Source organism: Fundulus heteroclitus, chromosome 16 (genome assembly GCF_011125445.2).
Source record: "Fundulus heteroclitus isolate FHET01 chromosome 16, MU-UCD_Fhet_4.1, whole genome shotgun sequence".
Classification (NCBI taxonomy): Eukaryota; Metazoa; Chordata; class Actinopteri; order Cyprinodontiformes; family Fundulidae; genus Fundulus; species Fundulus heteroclitus.
The window spans coordinates 8541897-8566605 of record NC_046376.1 but is presented as its reverse complement, the minus strand read 5'-3'; the positions used below and the strand labels follow the sequence as shown (position 1 = coordinate 8566605).

General features: G+C 38.9%; 1 protein-coding gene across 2 annotated transcripts; it reads right to left on the bottom strand.

Annotated features, from left to right (window-relative positions):
• Positions 1 to 1088: 1088 nt before the first annotated feature.
• mmd (monocyte to macrophage differentiation-associated) lies at positions 1089 to 24709 on the bottom strand. Of its 2 annotated transcripts, none has more exons than XM_012872081.3 (7): positions 24584 to 24709; positions 7204 to 7285; positions 6952 to 7112; positions 5012 to 5086; positions 4832 to 4933; positions 3079 to 3148; positions 1089 to 2310 (listed from the first exon to the last, which is right to left on the bottom strand). In XM_012872081.3, exons 1-7 carry the CDS (start codon positions 24619 to 24621, stop codon positions 2107 to 2109), a joined length of 732 nt encoding a protein of 243 aa, XP_012727535.2. In that variant the 5' UTR covers positions 24622 to 24709; the 3' UTR covers positions 1089 to 2106. The 2 variants fall into 2 exon arrangements, with proteins under 2 accessions (XP_012727535.2, XP_012727536.2); XM_012872082.3 differs by lacking the exon at positions 24584 to 24709 and adding an exon at positions 11847 to 12272.

Below are 24709 nucleotides of genomic sequence, written 5' to 3'. Positions count from 1 at the left end.
TTTCCACCAAGTCCCTTTTTGAATAACTGCGCAAACGCAAGACCGTCTCACCTGCTCTTCCGCTCCTCAGGAGAATCACGTCTCAGGTGGCATCCTTTCACAGAACCTCCTGAGAGGTTCTTTAACAAATGTTAGTGGAAGCAGTCTGGATGCCTGCTGCTGGATTTTAGACACATGAGGCCATGGAAACCATTAGAACACATGATTTCCATTATTTAGTTAGGGGAGTGAATCATTTTGGCAGAATAGTCTGACATGTTTTGGAGAAACTGACATTTTCATGGACATTCATTATTCTTGATGGAACATTTTGATAGCTACATTACTGTAGTGCAGTTTGCTGCCACCTAGCGGTCAGTGTTTGCAGACTAGATATCTAGATGTCGGTTTTTGTTGTTGTTTTTTTTAAATCTGCAATATTTAAATAATAAACACCCATTTAAATTTAGCATCTGCTTATACATAAGGCAATACTTGGACTGCTGCCTTCGTACATCATGACCTAATTAGACAGAAAAGTGCAGCTTCCTACTTTCCATTCATGTGACTTCCTGTTTTCAGCTCCTGTACAGAAACGGGTAAACAAGCTTTTTCATTTGGCACCTTTTGCACAGAAAGACTGGAAATTAACAGGCTTAATAGCTTTTCATTGCTTTTAATTTATATCATATGTAAATTTTCTTAGATTTGACTGTTTTTCATTCTTAGTTTTTTTTTTTTTTTTTTGTTGTAACTACTTAATTGTACTGCTGCTGCTGCTCTTGGCCAGGACTCCCTAGAAAATTAGGTTTTTAATTTCAATTGGCTCCTTATTAAAAAATAAAGTTTTAATATTTATAAAATTATTATTTCTATCTAAAACTGAAACTTAATTCAACTGGTGATGGAGTAAGGAGGAAACCCAAGTGTCTAAATGTGTTCAGGCAGATTCATCTTCGCTCAGATACAAACTTATTAAAAGTACTGAATGGTTCTCTTAACTGCCGTGGTAAAGATTGTTGTCTTAATTAGAACAAATGTGTCTGAACTCATCGCAGCGTTTACTGTAAGCGATACAGACCGAGTTTCGGTAAAGAGGAGAAGCGAGCTGCAGACGTTGTCTTTATTGTCACCAAGTTTTCAGCACAGCAGAGGAGCGTTCGTGTTTTATGCAGCACCATCACCAACCAGTGAAACAGACAAAATTAAAGCAAGTATTTCTCTGCTGAAGGCCAGGATCATATAGTCGACAGACGATAGAAACATACAAAACAGCCAAGTTAAGGACTTCCAAGAGTCCTGATTATTACATCATGTGCAGAGATTCAGTTTCAGACATCGCTAGGAGGAGAAACACGACACAGGAAGCAGATGTACAAAAAAACGAGCTCTGATCAGAACGTCCTCATGATCTGAAATGCGGTTCGAAGCAGCAGTGCAAAAAAAATAAAATATATATAATCAAAAACAGACACGACAGGAAATGTTCCGCCGGACAACAGCGCTCAGACACATTATTCACATTATTAAAAAAAAAAAAAGAACTGGGCTCATTAACATCCCGCCTCTCCTCTACACTGAAATACTGAGGAGGCTCCCACTCAGCAGCTACCAGCAGGGGGCGCCAACACCTCGTAGGAGAAACTCTGGACCAGAGCGAGGAGCCTAAAAAGTGCACAGGGACAGTTTGGAAGAGGAATCTTTAGATCAGGAAAAGACGTTGAGCTTTTAGCCGACGTCCTGCTAACATGACATGAAAATAAGCCGACCACTTTTAATCCAAATCTGATTTCTGCTGCTGCCTTGGTTTCTTTTAATGGAAAAAAACAAAATAAAGAGCTAATGATTAACGCAGATTTTTAGCACCTTACTCTGTTTTTCTCCTAATGACTCGACCTTTAATGAAGAACGTTACTCACTTCAAGTGGTTAAAAAAGCCGAATGAGTCGCAGCTCTGGATCAGGCTCATTAGAAAACGCGCATTTTTAATCCGAGGAGACCATAAAGCTGTTCTCCTCCTGGTTAGAAAACGGTAAACAAGTAAAGGTTGTTGTTGTCGTAAACTTTTACTGTTGCAGCCTGAGTGGGCAGTGTGGTGGTGTGTGTGGGGGGGTGGGGGGCAGCTGGTCAGGACTGGAGGAGGGACTCCGAAGCGGGAGCATTGTACAGGTACTTCCAGATGGCGTAGTAGTGCACGGCCGCAGCCAGCGCCACGAACACGTGCCAGATGGCGTGGGCGAAGGGGATGACGCCGTCGCTCTTAAAGAAGAACACGCCGAGGCAGTAGATGAGTCCTCCATACGCCAGCTCGTGCAGACCGTCCGTGTTGCTCTAAAATACACAGAAACTGTCGTTTATTAACGCTTTAAATACTTCTAAAACTTTCTAGACACTGCAGAAAAATTCATAGGTGCTATTAGGGACTGGGCCATAAATCGATTTCATTGATTAAATGGTATTTGCAATTTATGACATGTTCATTTCTGGAATTTTTTTTTTTTTTAATTTTCCAATACAACTGTTGTTGGGCCTTCATATATATATATATATATATATATATATATATATATATATATATATATATATATATATATGTGTGTGTGTAAACGTTTGCAATGCTGAATATATGTTTAGGAAAATAAAACACAGATCTTTGTTCAAGAGGAACCTTTTATTTATTTTGCCCTACTTTAAGATTTGCACTTCAAGCCCAACAGGGAAATTCATCTTGGTTTGTTGATTTTTTGGGTGTCAAATAAAAACAAAGTTTATTTGATTATTTGAAAGATTTTCTTGTTTATAATTTAAAAAAAAAAACAAAAAAAAAAAACAAAGATTAAAATCGTAAATCGGATGTAGTGCAAAAAAATAAAATAAAAAAATTGGAGATTTTACTTTTAGGCCATATCGCCCAGCCCTAGGTGCTATGTTCTTTAAGACCACAAGAGGGCAGCAGAGAGGTACCGTCTTACTCATATATTCTGGTATTAAATATCGGACAAATATGAGACCATTAAGTTAGTCTGTAATTGGTTATTAAACATCTTTCTGATTAAAAAGATTTCATGACAGCAGAACAAAGTGGATGAATCTTCTTACCATTGATGTTATGACCGAAGCAGGAAAAAATCCCATGGTCAAATAGAAGGCCAGCTCCACCAGCTTATACCTGCAAATAGAGAGGATTCATGGCAGTTCAGGAATTTTAAATCTTCCAGAGCTAAACTGGAGCTACCGCCACTGATAAAAGCGGGTCCGTTAAAAAAGCAGCAAAGAACCGGTCCGGTTCTCCACAGGACCGGCTTTAACGCTCCACTAAAAACATCTCTGCTTGGAAGTGAGCTGCAGCGAGTTTCTCATAAACCTAATCGATAAATGTCATGTATTAGATTTTAGAGAAATAAAACTTTGTTTTCACAGGACATTAAAGCTGGTCCACTTAACAGCTGTCCTTTTTAGAACGTTCTGTTGTGGCTTTGATACGGGTCATAATCTAGAGGAGGTTCTTCAACTCTTGAGGTTCTGTTCATTTTATATCCTGGTTATGATTCATTACTGTCGGGATCTTTCTGATTTATCACCAGTCCTGGTGTGACTAAAACCAACGACATCAACCAGAACCATTGGTTTACAACAACGAATTGCTTGATTTAATTGATATTTTTAATAAAAGAATGGCAGCTTTCCTTCACACTGCTGTGAAAGAGTCTGTGTGCGAATACGTCACGAGTCTCAATCTTTGCCGTCTTTGGTCCAGACTAGGGCTGAACGATTTTGGAAAATAATCTAATTGCGATTTTTTATCTTAATATTGCGATTTAATGTGATTTTTTCCCCCCCAGTTTAATTTATCATGTCTTTTTAAACATATACAAACAACAAATCAACTTGTTTCCTTGCCGTGCGGATTAGTTGCTAAAACACCCACAGCATCTAAACTTGGAGCAGTAATGATTGCGTTCTGCCTACAATATATTTCAACCAAAATTGCAATTTTGACTTTTTTTCTTCATTAACCACAAGCAACAAAAATGGCCTCTAGATAAAGATGTTTGTAAACAAGTACTATTTAAAACAAGAACTTTTAATGTTTTTAGAAATCAGAATATTATTCAAGAGAACAGCTTTTAATTGATTTGGACATCGATCCTTGTTGAACATAAAGTGCAACCAACAAGCAAGTCTATGTATTAAACTGATTGACCTGTACTTAATAATATGTATGATTATATAAACTCTAAAACAAGTAAAAAAATTAGATTATCTCACTGCTGCAACTGTCTTTCCTTCCATGTGGAGGCAAACCCACTTTAAACATTTTACTGACACCTAAAGGACGTGTCTAATTCCCTAATTGTTACATAACCAAAAATTGCAGACCTCTGCGATTTGGAAATTGCATTTTTTTTTAAATCGCGATTATATTGAAAATGCGATTAATTGTTCAGCCCTAGTACAGACAAGGTTAGAAAACAGAAAAATATAAACGCAGGAAGGAAAATGAGTGGATTAATGAACCCCGTGTCAGCGGCACCCCTAACCATCGTACCTGGGGGACAACGAACCGCTAATCAGACCCGTTATCATCGTTATGGCTCAACAGTTTGAAATCCTTCAGATTAATAGGCGATATGTTAAAAAAAGTTTGCTACGTTTTGATTGGCTGATGGTCTCGATGAGGCCGCCTTCCGCTCCCGTTTAACGTAGCTCGGCAAACTAACCCCTAATGACCTCAAATCAGTCATTTCAGGGTTATTTTATTCAGAAAACCACAAAAAATACAATAATAAAGCATAAAGTTGTGTGTTTAATTCCTGACATCATAACCGGCACAACTGGGACATAAACTCACTTTTCATGGTAGTTGAAAACATAAATGGTTCCGGCAGCAGCCATGAGCCACACGAACCAGCGCATGTGAGCGGCCAAGGGGCCGAGTTCTCGCAGGTTCAACCTGAGGAGAGGAGAAAAGCTCGTCAGGCTCGGCTTCTTTTCTCCAGCAGCGCCGCCTGCTGGCCGACCTCACACTCACCAAGGCGTGTAGGAGGCAGCGATGAAGAAATAGATGACCACTCTGTCACACATGTGAAAGCACTGCTCCACCGACCTGCAACAGACAGCAACAGGTTGGACGGGTTAACTGGCAGCAGGCTCCTCCGTTTCCCACGAAGACAGGCTGCGTGAGAGCAAAGCGGGACAAAAGCGACCCGGTGAGCAGCAGCAGAACAAGCCAGGTCCTGCTCTGCAGAAGCTTTAATTTAGCATGTTTTATAGGCAGGTGGGACGGCCCAACATGGGTTCTGGTGAAAAGTCATGTAAAAAAGTCACACCTGGACTCAATTCATTCATAATTATAATAAATAACTTATACTTAATTATACTTAGTTATACTTAATTATACTTAGTTATACTTACTTACTTATACTTACTTATACTTAATTATACTTACTTTTACTTATTTATACTTACTTATACTTAATTATACTTATACTTAATTATATTTAATTATGCTTACTTATACTTAATTATGCTTACTTAATTATACTTATTTAGTTATACTTATACTTAGTTATACTTACTTTTACTTATTTATACTTACTTTTACTTACTTATACTTAATTATGCTTATTTATACTTAATTATGATTACTTATACTTAATTATACTTAATTATACTTACTTATACTTAATTATACTTATACTTAATTATATTTAATTATGCTTACTTATACTTAATTATGCTTACTTATACTTAATTATATTTAATTATGCTTACTTATACCTAATTATACTTCCTTATACTTAATTATACTTATACTTTATATTTAATTATGCTTACTTATACTTAATTATGCTTACTTATACTTAATTATGCTTACTTATACTTAATTATATTTAATTATGCTTACTTACACTTCTTACTTATACTTAATTATACTTATTTAGTTATACTTACTAATACTTAGTTATACTTACTTTTACTTAGTTATACTTACTTATACTTGCTTAGTTATACTTACTTAGTTACTTATACTTAGTTATACTTACTTAGTTATACTTATACTTGCTTACTTATACTTACTTAGTTATACTTATACTTGCTTACTTACTTATACTTACTTAGTTATACTTATACTTGCTTACTTACTTACTTACTTATACTTACTTACTTACTTACTTATACTTACTTACTTAACAGGTCTTGGACGGGAAACCAGGCCTCCCACTAATATGCTCTACATTAATTAGCTTTGATCTCTGAAGAAAAAATGTCAAATTTAAGCTGTAATGTATATTAAAATTAATAAATTCAATTGCTCTACTCATTTTATTATTGATATTATACATTTAATAGAACAATTACATTTATATAATTGCATATTTGAAACACAAAAGTTTATAGGGTTAAACTCAAGTCCTATTTAAACTCATTCCACACATAAATATTGATGATGTTTCTCAGGAAATTAGAATATTACATCAGAAGAATAAAAGGAGGATTGTTACAGGGACATGTAATGTTAAGGGTATATTATGGCATGTACAGCCATATTATTGGAAAGTTGTGTGGAAGGAAAAAGGTTACCAAAAGGTTTTATCATGATTTTATTTGTGTTATTCGGTCGATTTTTTTTAATATAATCTCCGTCTTCCTCTCAAGAAACATTGCTCGTTTTAAACATCCTGAATACTCAGGGTTTATTTTTATTTTTAATACACAAATAATAAGGGAGTTATTTATATTTTTCCTTACATTAAGTTTGGATTTCATACTTTTTTTTCTACTTTTACATCCAAGCCGCAGTGTGTCGTGTAGGAAAAGTGCAGAAGTTGCAAAATGTTGGGGAAATTAAAGGTTTGGATTAATCTAATAATGATTAAATGAATCAGTAGTGGAATCGCTGTTAGTTGTGGTTTCCTGCAAACATTTCAGTGTGATTTCAACGCGTCTCCTGTGCTCGGCCTTTCTCACCTCATGTGGCTCTTCTTCCAGGTGATGATGTGAAAGACGGTGGAGACCACGAAGAGGGCGCACAGGCCCAGCCCGTACACCCAGGCCGTGACCCTCTCCCAGTTGTTGTCGGACAGGCAGTGCAGCAGCGTCATGCCCACGAAGGCCGGCACGATGAGGAGCTGCGGAGACCAGAAGAAAACCTCGGTTATTATTGAAGGCCTCCAAGTGGGAGCAGGTGGGTGGCGTCCAAGGGGATTTCAAAGGACTCACGGCGTGAGTGTAGCAGTTTGCAGCATGTTCGTAGACGGTGGGCTGGTAGCGGCAGTTAGCAGAAGCCCGTCTGTTCATGAATCTGCAACGTGAACGAACGAGAACAGAAAAAAATGTCAAGAACAAACCAGCACAGATGCTTGACGCTAAAATGAGAAAAAAAAAACTGCATGTCCCATGATTCCATCGCTACCCTCCTACTGATCACAATGTCATCTGCAAACAGTGAAACTAGCGCTGGACGATATACAATAAAAGCATATAAATAAAATAATAATCATATTGATCGATATCGATAATTATAAAAAAAAATCTAAATATACATTTTAAGTGCAGCCCTGGGGTCCGTTCTTCGTACGTTGCTTAAAATATCCAAGATCAAATGACACATCCAAGATGATTTAATCCGGCTAATCATGATCCGGCTAATCGGGTTCTTCGAACACACCTGTTGTTTATGATTAGTATGGCTGGATTGAGTTATCTGAGACAACTGCGCGTTCATGCGTTTGTTTAAAAGAGAAAATTTATCGATAGAAACAATGATCAGCAACGCTGCGATTGGCTGTTCAGCCTGGCAAAAGAGCGTCCACAGTTTTTCTCCCAAGCAGAACACGAGCTTTTAATGGAAGGTTATGATGAATTTGAGTCATTAATTAAAACACCTCAAAGTCTGTTAAAGCCAGGAGAGAGGGCTGGCAAACAATAGACAAATTAAATGCGTAAATACTGTCCATGGTAGATGTTTCTATCACTTTCTACAGTATGTATTTTTGCATTTTAATAATTTCATATTTATTTTGTTCTTTTATGTCAGAGCCTCCACGGAACCCACTAGAACATGGGGAAAAAAGTGAAGTACAAGAATATTCTACAAAATGGTAGCCTTTAATTATTATACTGTATTTTAAAAAGCAACTTCTTCCTCTTTTTAAAAAGCCACTGTTGAATGAAGTGTCTGTCTGTTTATAACTGCCACCAATAAGAAGGCTGGGGGGGAAAAAAACGGGTTATTTTTACTTTTGTTGCATGAGGCATGTTTCACCCTTTTTTTTTTTTTTTTACAAAATGACACATAGTGCCATCCGTTCCCTATATAAACGGCTTTTTCAACAAAAAATTAGTATTTTGACCTGAAAAAACACAAATTAAGTAGAGAAATTGAACTCCAAAACGTGAAAAAGAGAAACATTGCACTAGACTAGAGTTGCTTCAAAAGGACGTTCAGAGTAAGCTCTATTTGACAGTAGTATTGCTGACTTTACATAACTACCTCTTATTGCAGACAAAAGATGACTTGCTGGCTTTTCTTTATAAATAATTGTTTAAATAAAATGACAGGAACTAAGCATTATTTGTTTCGTCTTTTATTTAACATTAAAAAATTGTGTTCCACAATTCTGTTCCGTCCTCTGCCGCTAGGTGGTCCAAGTACACTGGCTGGACACAGACTTCCCTATCTCCTCCATTTATAAAGCTGCAATCTAATCCTGTTTACATGAAATAAGCCTGCTCATGAGCAGGTTCAAGCTTGTGCACATGTTGCTATGACAAGTGCAGGATGAGTTTCGAAGAACCAAACGATCCAAGATCATGCCAAATCGTCAACAATCAAATCCAGCTAACTGAGTTAGCGACGTACGAACAACGGACCCCTGGTCATTTCATACTGTTGCTTAATGTCCTATTTTTAAATAAATGGATTCAAACAATCCTTTATTCAACTTTTTACGAAAATTGTAAGTGTTAAAAAAAAAAAAAAAAGAACACGTGTTCTCTGAACTCTCTGAAGGCTGACGGAGCTTTCCTGGGTTTGCGATTGGTTGGGAGGATATAATGACTGTAGTATTAACCTACATGACAGGCTAGAATGCACGTTTTCTTTTACTGAACTTTTTATTGACCCCTGTTTTTTATATTGAATCATACATCTATTGATCGATATATATAGTTATTGAATTATCGTCCAGCCCTAAGTGAAACCATCCATATGTCCTTCAGCACTGCAGGAAGAGAGGCCTGGTGCATTCACGGACCGATCCGTCTGTCCCACCACACACCTCACCACTGTCTCACTGTCCCTTCGTCGCTATCAGAGATACTGCTATAAATATCACAGGATTTCCGCTACACATATCTGATCGTGGCACACCGCTACATCAAAATAAAAGCCACCACACCTTCAGAATGACTAAGAAAAATATGTTAACACAATGTAAAGCACATTATATAACATAGCTACTGTATGTTTATGCACTTACTCTAATCATAATCGGAGTTTAAAATTAATTTAAATATCATGAAATGTTAAAATTTACTTTATTTTTAACAGCCAACCCCTCCGGCTCCTCTCTGTCTAGCTGTGTAGAGCAGCTGCTAGCATCTGAAGCTACTGGGCGCTGGGCTGCTTTTGGTAGTGAAGGACAACTAGAGACGATAGTCCAGTGTTGCCACATTAGCGACTCTGTCCCTATATCTGGGGACTTTTTAGACCCTTGTAGTAACTTTTATTGAAAAAAAAAAAGCAACTAGAAACAAATCTAGTGACTTTTCTCTGTGTTCTTGGCAATTTAGCAACTTGAAAGCAGCAGTCTGTCTACTGTTACTGTCTCATGACAGCTGCTAGAGCAGTGTGGGGTCGCTCTATTCCCTCAGCACTGTCTCACAGGCAGCTGCCTCATCCTGAAAGCCCTGCATGCAGTCAGAGCAGAGAGGAGACCCGCTCTGTTTTCACATTGTAAATTAATAATGCAAAGCTGCTGCTGATTCTGCCCTGGATTACAAAACTGGACATAATATAGTTTTTAATCTAGTCTCTTTTTTTTCTCTGTGTAGTTGTACTAATTACCTGATTGCCACACACCTTGAATCACTTATTTACCTCGTTTATGGTCAAATTAGATGGAGATTGTGTGGATTCAGGCATTGTATAAAAATTCATACATAATTTCATAATGTTAACATATGTTGCATTTCAATGAAATTTTAATGACAGTAAAAACTGGATAATCGCTATATCTGCTATGTCTGCAATGAAGCCCATGTTTCCTAAAATAGTGCAGCCCTACATACCGGTAATAAAGACAATTAATATGTATGATTAATGATTATCGGGATCAAATGGGTCCCAGAAAAAAATAGTTCAAGTAAATCAGAAGATATTTATATTAAATAATAATGGATATATATATATATATATATATATATATATATATATATCAGATACATTTGTATTAATATTTGCTGTAATTTGTTTATTCTTTAATGCTGTTTAAAGAACAGAACATTATTTAGATTTCTTATCTATCAGCCTTATCAATCAAGGTCGGTGGGCGTGGCCAATACCTTGTTTCCTTTAAAATTACAAACAGTAATATTAACTTGACAAACTATTTGCACTCAATAAATTAAAACTGCCCCATTATTACATTTGAAGCAAAGGTTGTAATAGAAACCCCAAGTGCAAAACTAAACAGGGAGTTCCTGGAGGTTAAAGGAATTGATAACATTGACTGGCCTCCACGCTGCCCTGACCTAAACCCAACAGAACCTCTCTGGGACGTCATGTCTTGGTCCATCTGACTCCACCTTAGACAGTCCAGGAGGTCAGTGAATAGCATCTGGGAGGTGATTCCCCAGGACACCATCCATTTTTTTTCTCTACCTGCTCCAAAAAATATGAGCATGCAATCTTTTATTTAAACAGGTTAGTCAGGTTTTCTTCAAGAAAAGATTGTGTAAGTCATTGTTGACCAAAAACTTTAATAGGTTTGGCACAACTGTCAGCAATAATTTGGGTAAGACTTTCTTTTGAACCACTTTCTGTATTCAACCAATTTTAATAAATGAACTAAAAGCAGATTTTGATGCAACAAAGTCTGCATGTGAGTAAAAGTTTCAGGATGTATGTGGACATAAAAGAGAATGTAGAAAGTGTGGAAATTACAATTCAGACACATTAAATAAAAAATTAATAGACTTAAAACAGCCTCTTTCCCAAAGCTATGAGGGCTATGCCCCCCTGCTGGGAATCAATAAAAAACCCAGCTGGGGGCCAAACCAAATCAGTCCAGGGACACAAATGGCCCCCAAACCGCCTTTTGGTTTCACTCTGTGACTTTGCTTTATTTTTCACCTCATAACTAGCTGATATCAGCAGTTCTTCTGAGTAACCCCCAGTATTTTCCACCACGGATAGAGAACCTTTGGCCTATTATGTTCAGTCATTCTCTCAACACGTGTCTGATAATTCAAACCATTCAACAGAATAGAGGCTTCATAATTAAATTAAACACATTTTCCCCATTATAAAAACATTGCAAAACCCTATGATGAAGGTTTATGGTTAATAACAGCAACGACAACTTAAAAGATATTTAATATAAAAAAGAAGACATTCAGATAAGAAGTGAACCTTAAACCTTGAAAGAGAAAATGGTTTTCACAGATCAACAGGCATCCAGGAAGTAAAACCATTATATTTTTCACCATAACTGCTGACTCTCATTAGTCAGAATTAAACCCAGCACTACTGTCCCCGTTTTTTAGAAAGTGTTTTTAAATTTACAGACATTCTGTTCACACAAAAACGTCTATTTTCTCCCTTTTTATTATCTAAAAGAGCCAAAAATCCCATTACTTACCTTTGAAAACTGTTAATACGCTTCATATCGGTTCCTTTTTTTTTGTCCACGGAGAGAAGTAAAAAAAAAAAAAAAAAAAAAGCCTTTTTGTGCAGCGAATAAAAACAACAAAGACCTGCTTTATTTCAGGAGGACTAAAACAATAAACCTGTCCGAGGAGCCACAGGAAGCCAAAGGCCTAACATCCGGCTAGCATGCTACAAGCTAGCAGCAGCTACAAGGCACCGCCGACATCACTTCGCCCGCTACTAAAGCTCCATTTTAGTCTTTTTCTCAGCGCCATTCTGCTGGAAACACCGAGTCAACGCCTCTTCTGTCAGCTGGAAACATCCATGAGCACCAGCAGCTGACAGGTGGAAGCCCGGAGCGCCCCGAAAGCAAGCAGCCCGCCCCCCGGTCAATAGAAGCAATACCGCCCCGCTGTGCCTCACCGGCGCTGAGCCAGTTGACAGGCTGGAGCGTGAGCCAATCAGGAACGGCGCTGGCAGCACATTGGCCAATCAGATTGGAGAAAGAGATGTTGACGGATGTGCAGCTGACCCAAATGACAGAGATCCAAGTTCCACAATCCAACAAATAAATGTTTGGTCAAATTAATGTTTATATGTAACACTTTCAAGGAAAACTATTATAAATATATATGTGTCAACGATTCAATAAATACATAATCAATGAATTAACTGCAAGATAAATTATTAAAAATAAAATCCATATCTGATAATACGGTAAATAATTGTTTTTAGTGCTTTATTCCATGTCTCTTGCCTGTGTCTATCTGGACAAAATTTGAACCATCATCAGCTCATTAAATCTCAACACTTAAGCTACAAACCAATCAGCTGGCCTGTGAAAGTGTTGTGTCCAAAACTGAAGAATCTTATTGGATCAGAAGAGAAGTCCAGTTGTTATTCACCTCTAGAAGGATTCTCTATAGAATAAGTTGGGACTCCAAAATGTTTCAGCCAGAAGAAGCGTGTCTGTTTGTTTGATTCTTATTTCTACATAAATTGCTTGATTTAGATAATCAAGCAACAACTATATCATAACTAATATTTCCAAAATAAGCAAACATGACACACATAGGTCTTCATTTATACTCTTCTTATTATTATCTAGATCATCTTGTTGACCCGTTTCTGTATTTTTTTTTTTTTTTTGATAAAAAAACAGATTCAGTTGAAGATGGAGACACGCTACAGACCACTTTGTTTCCATGTTGCTGTATGAAAAAAACCCTCCTCTGATATAACAACACTTAAGCTGAGTGAAAAGCTGCAGACAGACGTTGTGACACCGAACTGTGTACACCACCGTGTCAAGCTGTTAATGCCCCCTTACATAATACCACAGTGACTTGTTTAGAGCCTTTCAGATGTAAGGGAGTGTTTATGTAAGAGCACAGAGGGCTTAGTAAAGTTCACCCTGTACTCAACTTCAGAAATAAAGCTCAGCGAACTCTCAATATGTGTTTCACAAGTTTCTGCTTCTTTCCTGGGAAGATTTATAAGCAGTCATTATTTTGCACATAGAAACCTATTTTTCAAAAAGACTTAATTATGGGAATGATGTCTCCTTGTTTCGTGCCTGTTTATTTGCGTCCTGCATGGTTTCACTCCCTCCTCTATGGCAACACACACGCTGAAGAGGCCCCCCGTGGCTCCCAGTACTGGACGTAACTGATCTGAGCGCTTGTCTGAACTCCACTAATCACCTTCTCATGTGTTCAACCGGCTCTCACTGAAGACACTGCGTCATTCTACACATGGAGCTTTTACCTGCTGAAACTGTGCTTTACATTTAAACAAAAAGTTGGAAATTATTATTTTTTCGTGCATCTGGTGTCATGTCGAAGACTAGGCTTAAAACTTTTCTTTTTGACAAAGCTTCAAGTTAAAGTGGCTCATGTTCCCCTGAGCTACCTCTGTTGTTATGCTGCTATACATTTAGGCTGCTGGAGGATATCAGGGTCTATTTTTCTCACTCTGCTGAGTTCTCCTACTGTTCTCCAGTTTGCATCGTTTGCTGTTATTTCAGCTTTTAACCCTTCGTTCTCTGTCATTTTTCTCTTCATAGAAGGTACACCTGGTCTGGCATTCTGTCATCCTCTATTACCATATGACATATAAAGTACTCCTGGATCAGTGTGAGCTTCTGTGCTTTCTGTGTCTCTGCTCTGTCTTCTCTAAGCCCCAGTGGGTCGAGGCAGATGAGCGTTCACACTGAGCCTGGTTCTGGTTCTGCTGGAGGTTCTCCTCCCTGTTAAAGGGGAGTTTTCCTCTCCACTGTCGCTTCATGCATGCTCAGTATGAGGGATTGCTGCAAAGCCATCAACAATGCAGACGACTGTCCACTGTGGCTCTACGCTCTTTCAGGAGGAGTGAATGCTGCTTGGAGAGACTTGATGCAACCTGCTGGGTTTCCTTAGAGAGGAAACTTTCTGACCAACCTGGAGGATTTGATTGAAATTGACTTTGTAAAGATCCTTGAGATGACGTGTTGTGAATTGGCACTATATAAATAACATTTAATTTAATTGAATTCTCTGGCAGTTTAATATTATAAATTGTTGTCTTAATGCCAAAGAGAGCCCAACAGATTTTACTTTCACGAATGGAGCCTTGCTACTTTCGCCACAGTGCTCCGCCTGATTTATATATGCACAGAGCGTTACTAGATTTTATTCTGGGACTGTTTCATGTTCAATGGACACTGAAACAGGAAGGTAGAAGAGGAAATAATAGAGAGAGAAAGATAAGACAAAATGCTAAAATTGAGAAAATGTAGAAGAGGAGAGGAAAGAGAGAGATAGAGAGCAATATAAAATCTTCTGAGTCTGCTTCTACACCTGCAAAGAGAGATATAAAAAGAACAGCAAAACCAAAAGGTTGGAAATTCATGCCTAGACTAACGGGTAATACTCCCTTTCCTTCCCATTTTAACAGTGTGTTATGGTGTCTTAGAACAGTTGGCCGACACAACTGAAGTGAAAACACAGACACACATTAATCTTTTCTTTGAAAGGCTGAATGTTCTCATGAACCTACTTGTCCCGTCTGTTTTTGAGTGAGCTGCCAGCAGGTGTGACACGTTTTCTTTCCAAAGATGGTAAAAAAAAACTGTATCAAGGTTAACAGGCTGGTTTGGTTTCATTTTAAACCCAAAAAGCTCCACAGATAACCTTGAATTTCAATACTTATTACTAGTGTTGAATTTTCAAAGTGAGGGAGTGGTTTCGTTTGGATGCAGACAAGCAGCAGGCGTGTGAAAGGCAACACAGGACGGGCCGTCTGGAGGAGGAAATGGGACGTCACTTGGTGTTCTGTCAGATGCTCCAGTAAGTGCCTGTAATTCTGTTGGTGCCCAACATGCCGACTCGTTCTGAATCCGCCCGTTTACTGGCAGCCTGCATGTGGACCAGATGAGCTTCAGATCAAACTGTTCCTTCTGGTGGCTTCTCCATATTTTTCCTCTCTGAGTTTGTCTCTGAGCACTTTTCAAAGCTAGATCGATGACAGCTGTTTGCTTTTTTTTAGTCCATGTTCATTTAACAGTTTATTTACACTTTTCTTTGCATTTGTTCTTTCCTGGCTACAAAACCAATGCCCCTGGAAGACGATACAGTTTGTCTTGGTTTATTCTTTGTTCTTTGTGTTCAGATCTTATTTCGAGTGATTTAATAAGTTATAGTAGTTTTCAATCTGTTTCTATAAATTCTCATTGTATTAATGCAACAATCTGTGTTTTTAGATTCTCTTCTTTCTTATTAACATTCTTTTCCTCTCAACGATCAGTGTGACCCTGGACCAACCTGCCCCCAACATGTTTATTATTTCTCTGCATCTGATGTGAGTGCTTGAACTTTATAATCATGGGAATTCACTGTTATTTTGTCTTTGATAGGAACTTTCCTATCAGCGATATTATCAGGAACTAACAGGCTTTGGGTTCGGGTCAGGGTCAGAGCGTCCTTCTTGCTTCTCTTTCCCTCGGTTTTCCTTCAGTTTAGCAGTTTTAGTCACTGAGCTGACGGCTTCTTTGCTTCCTTGCCTTGGTGTCAGCCAAAAATGCCCTAAAATGGGCCCAGCTGTCAGTGTAAGGACAGATAAAAAAAAAAACAAAAAAAAACAACAACATTTCTACTTCCCTCAACATTCCACCCACAAACAGCTTTTCATTGATGGGTAGGCGGTCTGTAGAAAAAGTTCACATTGTAGCATTTCTAAAGTCAGTTTCTGCTTCTGAGTTCTGATTAGAGGAATAAAACTACTTACATTGTTTCCAGTGTCTTTATTATTTGTTTTTATCTTTTTCAAATTCAAAGGACTTTCTAAGGAAACATTTGTATTGCAGTTAAAAAGAGTGATGTACATATGGCAAGCAAAATAAACAAAATCTACCATTATCTGTATATAATTTATATCGCCAGCCTTTTAGAGACTAAGAGCTAGTTCATTAGTGTTGTGTCATATCAAGGGCTACCACCTTACGTTTATGTAAAATAAATACATTTATAATGCTTTGTTATAGATATTCACTAAATAAATGCAAGTGAAGAGTAATGGAGAATAACATAAAGCTTTTTTTTTTAGAACAAGCTGGTGGAGCTACTTGGAGCTCCACCATCAGGAGACCCCTGTTTTATATGAAATGCATCTTTTAGTTGGGTCTGCAGTGATGTCTGTAGTTTGGCTTCGTCTCTGGACACGGTGCCATCTCCCAGTAGCCGTCGGATCAAGTCCCGAGTCAAGTTCAACACTTTAACGTCTGATTTCAAGTGCTAAACAAGTCATTTGACCCAACGTACCATTTGATCACAGAGTAATTAAGAATAATTTCTGGAGGTTGGTGGCCTTGTGGTCAGAGCAAGACCACTAGGCTGCAGGTTCCCTGGTTCAAATCCCGCAGACAGCCAATCTGGGTCCTTGAGCAAGGCCCTTACCCGGGGTTCACACTGACCACACTGAGGGTTACGGTCCTGATCCAGCTCTGGATTGTCGCAAACCCCCACTCACACTGCTCCTAGAGAAACTGCAGGTTCGGGTGAGGAAAGGGAGCTCTTGAGAACAGAAGTTGACGTGGTCCTTCCTGTTGCTGTCCCTCATAAATGATTAAAAAACAGCTGTTTTTTTGTTTTAATTTTTATAGGGCAAAACCCATTATCCATGTCCGTGAATAACATATTTCATCCTCCAAAAGACCCTCTGTTTCCTCATGTTTCTGTGTTGCCGTTTTTGTTTACACTGGTCAAGCTAGCTTAAGTTGGTGGGGTGATTTTATTCTGAAAACCACCGAATGACGGTAATTAGGAGAGAGACACAGGCATAGCTGCTCACTCTAATTAGCAGAGCCGTGAGTGACAAACAGCCAGCCAAACTGGGCAGTGATCCACTCAATTATGGTGGACATCAACCGTGGGTTTTGGGGGTGTTGGCCTGTGCATACAGTGTAGCTGTGCCTCTCCCCTTGGAAAACCTTCCCTTCTTTCTCCCGTGGATAAGGGCATCTATAACCTCCAGTCTGAATTCTTTGAGCTTCTTGTGCTTTTGCACAGCAATGCTTTTTGCATCTTGGCGATGCAGCACCCATCCACTGACAATAAGAAGAATTCTTCATAAAACGAAGAACATAATGGATAACCCTGAACATCCTCTTCATCAAACGGTTAGACAACAACAGAAAGTTTTCTGGTAAGGACTTCTCCAGATCCGCTGTAAGGCAGCCTGAACCCAATCATGTGATTTAGATGCTAATGCCAGACAAGACTTTTGAGAAATGCTAAGTTGATGAGTGAGAACCTCTAACCGCACCCCCTACAGCACATGTCAAACTCAAGGCCTGCGGGCCGAATCCGGCCCGTCAAGGCAATTTATCCGACCCTCAAGAGCCAAAACAGGCACATCATGTCGTAAAGTAGAGGCCTATATCATTTTGAATTGTATAAAGTGGCTAAAACTGTGCCTCCTGCAGCAAATATCTATTCTTTAAGATTGTGTATTAACAGCATATTGCCACTAGTTTTCCTACAAGACATTAAAACTACCCAGAAATGTCCAAAAAGAGAAAAAGTGATGCAGACTGATGCAGAGTTTGAAGTGTAACTTACCCCAATAATAGATTTTTTTTGCTCAAATGGACCTAAGGGTGTTAATTTTCCTACTGTGATTCTTTTTTTTTTTACATTTTTATGTGAACTGAAATGAAATTAAACCAAAAGTATCATCTATACAGGTGCAACCAGCCCTTTCAATGACTTCATGATGCCAAATTGGCCCAGTGTAGAAATGAATTTCATAGCCCTGCGCTACAGTGTGTATCTCCTGGTGCACGTTGCCTGTTTAAGGTCTAAATTAGTTTGTTTATTAGCTTTGACGCATCATCTCATCATTCTTTGTGTAGATTTAACGAAATTAGACGTTACATTATAAACATTATAATACATTCTAAATTAATTTACAACTTAGAGTGTTTCCTCTGTCTTGTTTCCAGAGAAAATAGCTCCGCTCCAGTGTAGTGCTTTCAGTTCTTGTACTTCCTGCAGGACTTCAGTCTGTTTTTAATCGTTCTGTCGCACAGAAACGGCTTCTTTTCATTTGCAAACATCTGCTGCCAATTCCGAACAAGCTCTGCACTGGCGGCAACTTGGTTCTGTGGCCAAACTATTGACAAATGCACACATAGCTACGTAAACATTTACAAATAATTGTAAACTTATATCTTTAGAGCACAGAGGACCACTTCCACATGTCTGCTGTGTTAGATATGTAGGAGAGTCCTGCGATTTAAAGAGGCTTTGTGTACACACGTGGCAGGGAGCTAAATAGCTTTCTAATTGGTTTACGGTTTCTTGCAAAAAGAGCACAGGCTGCACTGGTTGCATCTAGGGCTGAGAATAAGGATGTGAGGAAGTTCTACAATCTTAACAAAAATATGAAAGTTACAGTGAAAAATTAAACAGGAGAGGGAGTTTTTAATCTAGCTGTGTCGCTGGACATTTGTAGTCTATTTTTACTTTTAGAGAAGTTTGGCTGTGTTGATGTAAATGACATAAAATCTAGCTAGGCTGAGTATTTTGGGGTGAGTTTTTGTGTTTTAAGCGCCTTTTACACTAAACAGAGCATTCTGTGCCATGAATCCCATTCAAAGTGCATTTCATAAATACACAAACATTGCAGGTGGATTTTTACTGCTGAACATGTTTCTTTCCTGTATTTTGACCCTGACGAGGTTGGACAACCTGTCATAAAATATATGTATTACATTTTATTAATATATTAATCAATAAATGTTGCGTAAAATATTTGCAAAGTCATAACTGTTTGTAATTAATACTGCAGTGAGGACTCAAGCTAATAACGTCAAAAACATATCGATACATAATATTTTATGGCAATCTTTAAAGGAACAATTTCTGTTTAAAGGACTCCGGTGGATCACAACATGAACAGAACCCCATATGCTCCCAATATCTTGAATAAACACACCTCTAATGGATTCCGGCATCTATAGAAATGCACTGATACGTCTTTAACTTACATTTTAGTATTTGCTGACACAACAAAGTTGTCTTGTCTGACCTTCAGGAATTTTGAGATGTTGAGAACCCAACATTATCTATGCTTAAATGGACAAAAGTAATCAAAATAAACGATCAGAATAAAAATGCGTCATGTAAACAAGCCAGTCGGAATATGATCATCGGATTAGACTCAATCAGAATGAAATTGTAATCTGAATGAGAGATGTGGTTTATGCTGATTGATAATCTGATCAACATGCATGTGAACGCTTGTCAGGATGAAGTTATTCTGATTGTGGCAAACTGACCCGAGTGCTTCCCAATGGAAATACGTTGGGAAGCAAAGCTGATACCTGAACCTTTCTGTTTGAAAAAAAATACAAGAGCTCAAAATTGTTGCTTACTCAGTAATGTTACAACCGTAATTACAACATCGTACAAGTCCAGCCTGGGCGCTCAGAAGACAGACAAACTCGTATAATACTGCTTTGTTTACTATTAGCTATTAGCAAAGACGGAAGTACTTTTTCTTCTTTGTTTGTTTTTTTCAGAGGAATTTGATAACTGCGCATGTCAGAGTGGTTATATTATGAATAAAACAAGGTCTATATACATGCACATTTTGATCGGATTAATTTATTGTGTGCTTATATACAATGTGATCATTTAATCTGAATACATTTTAATCCGATGGTGAAATTTTGTGCATGTGAACATAGCCACTGTCAGCTACGAATGGCGGCTGGTCATCAAGAGCAGTCTGTGGGTTAGAGCCCCGGTTACCTTACTGCAAAAACGGAACTAAAAATAAGTAATTTTTTCTTGAAATGAGTGTATTTATACTTTATTTGAGAAGGTAAATAAAATAATATGCCAATGGAATAAGATTTTTGCACTTAAAATAGGAAGAACTCATCTCCATCACCTTATTTCAAGTGCATTATATCTAATTGTCTTATTTTAGGGGTAAAATTACACATTCCATTGGCAGATAATCTTATTTACCTGCTCAAATCAAGGACAAATGCACTAATTTCGAGAAAATGTTACTTATTTTTAGTTCTGTTTTTGCAGTGCTCCACTGCACCCGGTCTCTCGACGTCTCCTCCAGTTGGTTGTTGCTGTTTGAGAAAACTCCCTGAACTCGTTGTCTTGTTGGTTTTTTAGATCTTTTATCAAATTGAGTTGCATGATTTGCCTTACATTGTTTCCTTGCTAAGACCTCCGCCACACCGCTGATAAAGCTCCTCCTCGACTACCCGGCTGCTGAAAGTCTCACTGAATCCCGAATAATCTTACACACAATTCAAACCCGATGACTTTCTAACTGAAAACCAAACCCATGCAGGCAGCAGGTTTGCTTCATCCTTTTAAATTCATTGTTGCAGTTTCATCGTGCACCAAGCTGACGCTTCAGGCCGAGGATCATGACTCCCGGTTTATCTTCCTCAGCTGCAGCCATTTCTATTCAAAACCAGAATCTGCAATAAAGCTCTAGCTCTCTGCTGCTGTTATAAAGTATTGATATTTAGTCCATTATTTCTGTGAATTATTGATGTAAATATGGTGGTAAGGAGAAGCCATCAGTCATATTTACACAATCCAAGAACAAATGAATTAATTGTGCTCTTGGCCAAACTCTCCAGGCTGTATTGAGGTTACTGAGGTTCAGTTTTATGAATGAGATCCATTTATTGCACAGTTCGTAGAAGTGCCAGGATTACACTGAGCACCATCCATGAGTCTAGGCGGCTTTCTCACATCTATTTCTGTTCAGCTTTAGCAACACAAGCTGGAAGCTCTGACATCCGAGTTAAAGCAAACATGGTCACTTTGTAGTGTAATGAAAAACTGAGCGTTTTATCTGCAGACGGATAACGTCTGGAACCATCCCTCAGCATGGTCTGTATTTTCTAGGATGGATAAGAAGAACCGGAACAGGTCAAAATAAATGGCCTTGATTTAATCGAACTGTGTAGAACTTAGTATCTAATTTATATTTCCAAGTTGTAAGCAGAAGCAAAACCACACAAAGAACATACCAGAAATGTCCTCCAACACCACTCCTAGAACTGATAAACATTCTTTTTCTATCAGGTAAAGATACATTTCTTTGCAAATCACAGTTATTTTGACTTCCAGAACATAAACCTGTTAACCATAAAACCTAATTTAAAGTCTGAAGCCATCATCCTCATCCGGAAAATGGTGGACTGGCCGCAAGATGCATTGGAGTCCCCCAGAATGAGCTGGAGGAAGTCCCTGGAGAGAGAGATGTGTGAGGTTCCTGAGACACGTGGAGGGAGGGAGGGATGGTTAATGATGGATGGATGGAGGGATGGAAGGAGGGATGGAGTAATGGTTGGATGATGGATGGAGGATGGAGGGATCGATGATGTATGGATGAGGGATGGAGGATGGACGGAGGAGGGAGTGATGGAGAATGGAAGGATGGAGGGATGGAGGGATGGATGAATGGAAGGAGGGATGGAGTGATGGTTGGATGATGGATGGAGGATGGAGGATGGAGGGATGGATGAAGGGCAGGAGGGAGGGAGGGTTTGGAGGATGGATGGATGGTTGGAAGGAGGGATGGATGGAGGTAGGGAGGAAGGGATGGAGGAAGAGAGGGAGGAAGGGATGGATGGATGGAGGATGTATGGATGAGGGATGGAGGATGGACGGAGGAGGGATGGATGAATGGATAGATGAAGGATGGATGGATGATGGATGGATGGATGGATGAATGGATGGAAGGAGGGAGGGAGTGAGGGATAGAGGATGGATGGATAGAGGATGGATGGATGGATGGATACATTCTACTCATCCTCCCCTGCGTCTGATGTAGGTGAAGAGAGACGAGTGGGAACCAATCAGAAATCACTCCGACCACGTTGGCATGACCGTCTTTCAGAAATATAAATCAGTGCAGGACGATTCTTTTGGAAAACGGGAATTTGTTGAGACACGTGACCAGATCTGTCTTCTGTCACGTTTGACCCGGCAGATTTTGAGCCGGGGTGGCGGTCTGTACCCTCTCAGTCCACGCCGAGGTCGGTTCACGGTGGAGAGGGACTTCCAGTTTAAAACAACCTTCCTGAACACCTCAGCTTAATCCTCCCATTTGGGTCGGCTGAGGGGGAATTCATGGTTCTGGCTGGGCAAGGGTCCGCCACACAGACAAGGTCCGTTTCAGGAAACCGAGCAGGTCAAATGAACGCCGCCATTCCTTCCAAGAGGAGCGGTTAAATTGTCAAAATTATGTTGATGGCTATAAAATTGCTGGCTTTCTCTGCAAACTGCAAGGGGACGTTTGTCTAAACATTAAAACGATTGGCCCCTTGCTAGCATGACGCTGGCATGTTGGGGTCGTAGCCTAGCCGAGAGGCCATTTTGTTAGAGACCACCAGTATTTTTTATTCTGAAGACCCCAAAGCCAGACTTAAAATAGGAGCAAGTGGACCAGAAATGTAAAAATGTCCCTAAAATGTTACCCATTCAGTCTGTTACACACCAACCAATTTTTAATTTCTTTGGGTTTAAAGTTGATGTCTCCCACTCAGTTGGAGCTCAGTCAAGACATTTATGTCAGAGATGTGACCTAATTAGCCCTCCTGTCAATGATCCACCAAACCTACGGGGATTATAGCATCGGTCCTCCTGAAAGAGCACGATGTAGCACTGAGGGAATATAAAAGCCAATTTAATCAAAACTGGTTGTTTTGCCTCATCCACTTAGATGAGACGAGTAATTCAAGTTGAAATCCTTCAATTAAAACACGTTGGTTTAATTTTATCACATCAACAGCTGATTGCTAGCAGGGAGGCTGTAGAGCCAAAATAAAAATCACTTAAATAGAACCTGTTTGACAGCAAGTAGACTGAAAGACCTGAAGAAGAAACACTTCATGTCCAAAGAACTCCTAAAACGGACGAGGTACAAAGTCAAGGTTGTCTTACAGCCTGGAAAGGATTGGAAACTCGTATCTAAAGGTCTGGGATAATGTTTTTTCCCATCACACTGCAAAAACAGAGCTAAAAATAAGTAAAATGTTCTTAAAATTAGTGTATTTTTCCTTGATTTGAGCAGGTAAACAAGATGATCTGCCAATAGAATAAGATTTTTGCACTTAAAATAGGAACAATTCATCTCTCTCATCCTTTTTCAAGTGCAGTACATCTAATTACCTTATTGAAGGGATCAAAATACTCATTCCATTGGCAGATAATCTTATTTATCTGCTCAAATCTATGACAAAAACACTAATTTTAATAACATTTTACTTATTTTTAGATCCGTTTTTGCAGTGCAGGACTCGACTACGCGTCGAACTCTGTCTCCAGCGTGGAGGTCCGGTTTCACCAGAGCTTTGCTCATTCCTCACTTTACAGCTTTTATCGTCGTGTCGAGTGTGAGGTGCAAAGTCCGATGGGATGGAGTGGAGAAACGTCACAATGCGAACCTGTAGTTTTTCCTCCTACACCAACCTGTGGCTCCTCGGACCTTCGACTGTGACTCTTAATAACTTTGTCTACAAATTATATGTCTATTATGGTATTTAAATGTAATAATGATAATAATGCAGGTTTTTAGCAGTTTTTTTCTTGGAATAATTGCTTTTAATTTTCACAACAGAATGATGCTAAAAGTGCCAGTAATATCTCATTTTAAATCAATGTTTTTTCATTGTGCTGGAAACTATGATTTTTTTTCATTATCATTATCAACAAATATCAACATACCATACATCCTCTTTGTTTTAAATCTCAAAATAGATATAAAAGGGCGTTTCTTTAACGTTAACATATTTCCTACTGTAGATCTTTACCAAAAATTTGAACTTTGGACACGTTTGCGGCTCTGAACGACTTTAATTCAAGTGGACTGTAGGCAAAATGGCTCTTTAGACTGTAAAGGTTGCAGGGCCCTGTCCTACACCTTTCCCATGGCCGTTATTCCAACACTGACCTTAATCTCAACCCCAGCCCCCCCACCCCCCCCCTCCCACCCCCCGTTTATCCACACTCCTGCCATCTCTTTATTCCTGGGGCTTTATTAGTTGTGACATTTCCTCTGCAGAGCAGACAACAGGCTTTGGGTCGGGTATGCGTGAGATAAAGAGGGATTTTAGCCGCCCCCCCCCCCCCCCCCCCCCCCCACACACACACACACACACAGTAGGCCACTTACAGACATCAACGTGAAAAGCGCTGCCCCTACCTTCCAAGTCTGGTCCGGTGTAGGTCCAATCCCAGCATTTGTCCCGGCACAAAAATCACAAAATGTAAAAACAAAGATATGTACAGCAAGAAAATAACAATACAAAAAAAAAAAAAAAAGACGTGA